Here is a 7,488-nt window from a genome sequence, read left to right on the forward strand (position 1 = left end):
AGAGAGAGAGAGAGAGAGAGAGAGAGAGAGAGAGAGAGAGAAATTGTTAGTGGGATATGCACCAAACTATTAATAGCATTGTTTTGGAATAGTAGAATTATAAGTGAAGATTACTTTCAAACTTAACATAATTCTTTAATATTAATTATATGATTTCTACATGCTATTTTTATATTATTAAAAGTCATATGTACAGGGCTGGAGATTTAGCTCAGTGGCACTGTGCCTGCCTTGCAAGTGCAAAGTCCTAAGTTCGACCCCTGACACCAAAAAATAAATGAGGAGTACACTGTTTTTAAAGCTTAGAATATAAGGGCCAGGGATTTATCTTAGTGGTTCCACTGCCTGCCTTGCAAGCCCAGAGACCCAAGTTCAATCCCCAGTACCAAAAAAAAAAGTTTAGAAAATATTATTAAAATATTGTTTTCCATAAATATCACTACTTATAAATTTAAATTTACCATTATTATTCTTTTGGTTATGTTTCTTCTTTTTTGTTTTGTTTTGTTTTGTTTTGGTACCAGAGATTGAACTCGGAATCTTACGCTTGCAAGGCAGGCAGCGGAACCACTGAGCTAAATCCCCGGCCCTGTTTCATCTTTTTTGAAACATTTATGTAAATTTTGCATAAGTAAGGATAAATGAACCATCTAAGTTATGTACTACATATACTTTTATCACTTTTTTCAGTTAATTTTCTGTGATTGGATACATCAGAAAAAAAATACAATGAATATAATCCTAATGATTACCTAATTTTTGTTACACAGCTTTGCCTTATTTTGCTTAACATTTTACTTTTGGAAATGAATATTATTCTCAGTTTTTTTGGTTTTGGTTTTGATTTTTTGTTCTCAGTTTTTGAAGATTATCAATAATTTTCTATTTAACATCTTGTTAGGTAAATCTTAGTGATAGATCACATTTCCTTAGAATAAATTCCAGAAATAAAATCACTTGCCTACAGTGTTTTGAACATTTTTAAAGTTCTTGATATATTTCCAATTTTGTTGGTGTCTATACCAATTAGTAACATATAGTTCTGTTAATCTAAAGTATCTATTGTTAAATGATAAGAGAAAAATATCAGAGAGTTTTTTATTCATTTAATTACTGACATAGAACTTTAAGATTATATAATGATTGGGATAAGTGATTCATAAAGAAAGCATAGATATCCAGTAAATATATGAAAGATATGAACCTCACTAGCAATTAATGACATGCAGAGCAAAATAATACACTAAAATATATCCCCTGCATGTGCAAGGTCCTAAATTAATCTGTAGTACTGAAAAAAAGAGAATGATCTGTGGCTGGATGGCTCACACCTTTACAAAGTGTCAAACAGGGTAAAAATAAAAACTGTCAGTATTGTTTCAGATTTCTATTTCAAATAAATAATATATTATTTGTGTGTCTGCTTTTTCTCTGTAAAATGTATTTTTCACTGTGGTTTATGGTAAAATACTTGAGAAATACTGTTGTTTAGCTTAAGTTTTTCATATAAAAATGATACAAATAATACTGTAAAAATGGAAATTTATATAGATATGAGAAAGTCTAAGTATAAAGTAGCAGTATTCCATTTCAAATACAGATGTGGATATTTAACTGGGAATATACACAAAGAAAAGAGTGAATTTATACCAAAATGTGAATAATGATTATGTCTAAGAGGGGTATAGCCTTTTAACTATTTTTTATATTCTAGTTACTTAAACAGAAAACTTATAATCTTAAAAAATACGAAATTATGAAAAATGGAAGAGTAGTTTACATAATATGTAACAACATATTAGTCATATAAACTAATAAGAACACTAAAACTTCTAATGGTAAGTGGACATAAGACAGGAAAAGATAACAAACTAAGATATTCAAGTGGATAATAAATGTGGAAAATTATTAAGTATAACTTTAATTTTCTCTTTATATTATACAGAGAAGGACAAGCCATTATTTTTGTCATTGATAGTAGTGATAAATTAAGAATGGTTGTGGCTAAAGAAGAACTTGATACTCTTCTGAATCATCCAGGTATATATATATGATGTCTTTTAGCCTGTGGTGTCTGCCTTGGATATTTTTCATATGAGACATTGTTTCTTAGGAATCAATAAAGAATGTTGTTCTTTCTCCTATTTAAAATTTTTGAATTTTATAACTTAGCTATGCAAAACTTATAATAAACAACTTGCCTATATTACCATATTTTTAAATATTGAAGCTTTTTACAATTTTTTTCTAGCATTTATTTCCTCAAAAATAAAAATTTTCTTTTCTCCTGATTATATGAAAATATGTGCCAGTAGGAAAAAATATTTCAGATGGAAAAATAAGGAAGGCAGCAAAAGTCTGTATACTTCAAGACCTGTTAAAATTATCTTAGTCACTGTCTTTTCATGTGCTTTTTCATGTGTATCTAAATGTGTATGTGTGTGTTATCACAGCATTTCTTACATGTTTACTGTAGGAATTCTTCTAAAACAGATCTTTTTGTTTTTAATTTCCAACTGTCAACTCCCTGTTGATGTTTTTCACCAAACTAGTTTTAATAAGTCAGTGTTTTTTTTTCATATTTTAAAATTTGCCATAGCATACACATATAAACTTACATAGGCAGATAATAACAATAATTATTGAGCTAAAGGGGTAGGGGTTCTATCATTATTTTATATCAAAATATGACCATATTTTTTACACTCTTCTTCATCTTCCAATGCTATGTGATGGAAGTACTTTCAGATCAAATTGCATATAATTATGTAATTATTCTTCTTACTGCCTCCTAATATTCTGTCCTGTGTGCATACACTGTTCAGTTTTTCCCCCTACCTCCCCTACAGACTATGCTGCAGTGAGTATTATGGAACTCTTCATTTCTAGTTTTATTCATGGCAAAAAGATTTTAACTACTCTTTATACTAGGACTTTTAGAAAAGGATGATAGTTGAAAAGAACTGTAGCTTTGTTAAAAATGAAATAAAATTTAGTATAAGGCTTTCTAATAATTCAGCCTGCTTGACTGTATATATCTTCAGTGTTTTTTATCTGACAATCTCGAATTTTTGAGAAAAACTGTACTGCCTGTACTTTTTATGTGACTCATTTCAAAGCTTATCAGTCTTATTGGGTCTAAGTTGAGAATGGATTTTTGAATTTGCCTTTTTAAAATCTATCTTGCTACTTTCGCATAAAATGTTAGAATGTTGACCAATATATTGAAATAGTTTCTACCAGAACTGCTTCAAATACGATGGGAACCTTGATTTCCTTAATGAGGAAATTTTCCATGTATTCTATATGTACTAATATGGAACACAAGATATGAACTAAGTGAAAAAGTAAATGCATTAAATAAGATATTGACATGCTGGTTGTATGAATAATGGCATTTTAATAATTTTATCTAGAAATACATATGTTTAAAATGATGGGAAGCGAATTAGACAAGATGAGCAAGGCTCCCCCTCCCAAGCTGAAAAAATTTATGGACAAATTATCGTTGAAATTAAATGGTGGCAGACATGTCCAAGGAATATAGTGAGGATTTGATCCCTTTATGAATCTTGTGATAGATGAATGTGTGGAGATGGCAACTAGTGGGCAACAGAACAATATTGGAATGGTGGTAATACGAGGAAATGGTATCATCATGTTGGAAGCCTTAGAACGAGTTTAAATAGTAACTGCTCAGCAGAGAAATCCATTCCCTGCCTCAGAGCCCTAGCTGTGACTAAAAATTGGGTCATAACATTTTCATACTAAATTTTTTGTTAAACTTTTGTAAGTCAAAAATTCTTCCTCAAATGTTCTGAGTACACAAATGGAAATAAAATAAAATAAGATAAAATGATGGGAAGACATTGATGATAATGGATAACCTTTTCTTTGGAGGATAGTCGGCCAGAGACACAGATACAAAGGAGACTCTTTAGTATATACCATTTTGTGTCTTGTGAATTTTGAACTAGTTAGATGTTTTATCTTAAAAAAAAATGATTCAGGGCTAAAATATTTCAACATCTACCTTATTTCTAGATCTGTGACTAAAAACTAAAATCAGAATCCACTTTCTCTTCTTTATACTTGTACTTGAAGTTCGCTTCTTATGTGTTCACATGAGAAACAAAGCAAGCAAGATGGTTGACTTTATATAGGTGCTTCTCTATAACTACTTATTGAGCCTCCTTCTGTGGCCTCATACATCTTGTGCTTAATGCTCTGAACTACAGTGACAATAACTTGAAGAAAAAATATTTTATAATTTTCCTTATTGCCCAAATACATGCTTGACATATGTGTTTTTAAATGTTATATATGACATACAAAGAAATAATTGTGAAACAATGTATTTTATTTCTGTTTTAAGTATTTGAGGCAAAGTGTTCCAAAAAGTTGGAAGTATGATGATAATCTTATTTTTTTCTTTTAGATATTAAACATCGTCGAATTCCAATTTTATTCTTTGCAAATAAAATGGATCTTAGAGATGCAGTGACATCTGTAAAAGTGTCTCAGTTGCTGTGCTTAGAGAACATCAAAGATAAACCATGGCATATTTGGTAAAGTTTTATATTTACTTTTAATTTCATCTTTCTGAAAATTCTCGTTTGTTTTTGGGGTTTTGTTTTTTTTCCTCATTATAGGTGGGCAAACATAGATTGTAAGCTACGGGTCTTGTTTTATAGAATGATGGCATTTCTGGTATCCCTTAATATATTAATTAAAAATCTCTTTGGGGATAGAAAAATGTGAACTGTTAGAATAATTTATATAATCCACTTATTCCTCCATCTTCAGTTAACACTGATTTCCTTGTGCATATGGAATCAGCCAAGCACAGTCCCATCTCAGGCATCTGTACATGGGCCCCACCTTGTCTGAATCTTCTTCAAAATATTTTCTTGTTATGGTGCTTCCTTGGGACTGCCTCTATTACCATGTGACCACTTTTTGTTTGTTTGCTTTGTTTATAGTCTATCTTTCTGTACTAAAATGTTAATCCCTGAGAGGTGGAATTTCAGCAGTGTTTTTCTTCCCCCCACTTATATAACCTCTGCACTAGTGATTGCACTTGGTACATAATAGGTACATAATAGGTACATAATAATTTTGCCAAAATAATCAGTAAAATTAATTTTATTTCTCTTGCTAATGTTAAAGTCTTACTGTCTGAAATTACTAATTATTGTTTATTTGGAACAGTTTCTTACTAATATATTTAACTCCAGTGTTCTTGTCTACCAAAATATATCAACAAGGATAACTATAGATTATATATTAAATAGTGTTTCAGTGCCTACGTTAGTAAGCTCCCTTCTGCCTACCACCTACCTATCTTTCCTTATTGCAGAATATCATCCTCTTATCAAAAGCTTTTCCTTTCCATAGAAATTACAGTAACTAAGGGAGAAGGTTGGACACAGAAGCAGGAAAAATCCCCTGCCTCTTCAAGAGGAAATAAAATATAAAGCCAGAAGATAGTACAGATCAGTAAAGAACTTTATGTGCTGGTCTCAGTCCTGAAAGAGCAATAATAGAGTAGAGCTCAAGGAAATGCTTGAAATTTCCCAGTACTATAGGCCTCCTCTACCTCCATTCAGGTTTGAAAACTATCTTGAGTAAAGCTTTCCTTACTTTGGAATCAGAGGAAAAGTCAGTGTTTAGAAATGATTCTTGAATTGGAATTTGAGGTTTTGTGTTATTTGCGTGGCAAAGAGAAGTAGGGTTTTGAATACAGAAACATGTTGAGATAGAACCTTTGTACTGTATTTCCCTAAGTCATGACTAAATTGTTGGTAAAGTAAAATAATTTTTAATCTTGCATTGTACTGAATATTTCAAATTGTTTGTTAGAATCACATTGACAAGTGTGGAGATCCTTTAATTTTTTTTATTAGTACATGTTTGCAGTACATGCAATTTACAGTCATCTTGGGGAGTGAGTACATGTACATAATATATCTTTTTTTAATCCCCTTCCCTTCCCCCTCCCTCTCTTGTCATGTAATTCTCCTTTCCCCATTTTCATTTTACTTATATTTTTTATATTAGCTCATGTTTATGGCATATTCCTGTATATGGCATATCTTTATCCTTACTGTAGGATATCATCCCTTTGTCTCCCTTTCTCCCTCACCCTCGCCCCTCAAAAAAAACCCTGTTTTACTTAAAATTATTAATAGTTGAGTTTTAATAAGTTTAATTATATCTAAATATTTCTCTGCTAGAGAAAAAGTAATATACTGATGCTAATAGAACATATGAAATGTAATGCTATTTTCTATACAACTTGCCAAAGAATACCAAGAATTTATTTCAAATTTTTCTAGAGTTTCAGCTTCTCCTTAATTCAAACTGGACATCTCTTTTCTAAATTTAAATTAGTATGTCACATATTAGCTTCGTTATTTTTGCAATTTTTCAAAACATGTAAAATTTGGAAGCATATTATCCTTTTCCAGTTTTACATATAAAAATAATGCTCAGTGACACAGAAGTAAAATATTGCTGTTCCGTATGTTAGATGTAAGGTTATGGGCAATAAGTCATAGAAAAAGTTATGAAAAAGATTTGGAGAATTAAAGGAAAACTTTCGTGGTTTCTTTTAACCCGCTATATTAAACATATAGTCAACTCTTGATTTTTAGAGCCTAATTGTGTTACTGTTCTTCCTGTGTGTTCTTTCACTCAATCCCTAGTATGGTGTGCACGTGCGTGCGTGTGTGTGTTTATTTATTGCAGAAACAAATAGTAAATAAATATATAAAATGTCAGCTGGGAGGATGAAGAGAAATAAATAGGATAAGAGAATAATTTTTTTCCTTTTTTTGGTACCGGGGATTGAACTCAGGTCCTTGCACTTGCAAAGCAGGTGGCAGCACAGCTGAGTTAAATCCCTGGCCCCAAGAGAAAGAATATTGAAAGACATTTCCACTCTAAGCCCTAATTGACATCAGGGAGCAATTAATGTTAAAATTTGGAGAAATAACTGTCCAAATTGATAGGCCAGGAAGAAAACATTTTTCTTGGATAAGAGGGTCCCTGGTGTCTTTCAGGAACAGCACAGATTCCAGGATGGCTGGATGGAGCTCCCTAGGGAGAAATATCAGATAAGGCCATTGAGAAATAATTAAGAGCTGTAGAATATAGAGCATTCTAGGAAATGGTAAAGGCATTGGCTTTTGCTCTAGTTATAATTTTTTTATTTATTTAAGAGAAAAGAAGAAAGATAGAATTCAAATATTTGGAACCTGTTAGGAAAAAATGCAGTTTTTAGAATAGTGACACCTTTGTCAAGGGGAAAGGATTTCTTCATTATATTGTTTGGGACTGTGTGTTTGATAAATCATTAGCTTGCCCTTTCTTGATGTAAGTAATTGAGTTACTGATGTTTTGCTATTGCTGTGAGTTCAAGACCAGCCTGGGCTACATAGTGAGTTCCAGGTCAGTCTCAACTACAAAGTGACACCCTGTCTCAAA

At 31.5% G+C, this 7,488-nt stretch overlaps 2 protein-coding genes across 3 annotated transcripts in view; both read left to right on the forward strand.

The window, feature by feature from the left end:
* The window catches only part of Arl6 (ADP ribosylation factor like GTPase 6), a 29,878-nt gene that overhangs the window by 11,982 nt on the left and 10,408 nt on the right, over positions 1 to 7,488 (forward strand). For both annotated transcript variants that reach the window (XM_010644644.3, XM_010644637.3), the window contains exons 6-7: positions 1,946 to 2,040; positions 4,439 to 4,568. In XM_010644644.3, coding sequence (XP_010642946.1) covers positions 1,946 to 2,040; positions 4,439 to 4,568 — 225 coding nt within the window. The remainder of the gene's footprint in view (positions 1 to 1,945; positions 2,041 to 4,438; positions 4,569 to 7,488) is intronic.
* Positions 3,444 to 3,685, forward strand: LOC109117355 (small nuclear ribonucleoprotein G-like). The gene is given in 1 exon segment (XM_033768076.1): positions 3,444 to 3,685. A coding segment is annotated over 1 exon segment (228 nt). The 5' UTR covers positions 3,444 to 3,457.

Source organism: Fukomys damarensis, unplaced genomic scaffold (assembly GCF_012274545.1).
Source record: "Fukomys damarensis isolate Sample0158 unplaced genomic scaffold, DMR_v1.0_HiC HiC_scaffold_24, whole genome shotgun sequence".
NCBI classification, from domain to species: Eukaryota; Metazoa; Chordata; class Mammalia; order Rodentia; family Bathyergidae; genus Fukomys; species Fukomys damarensis.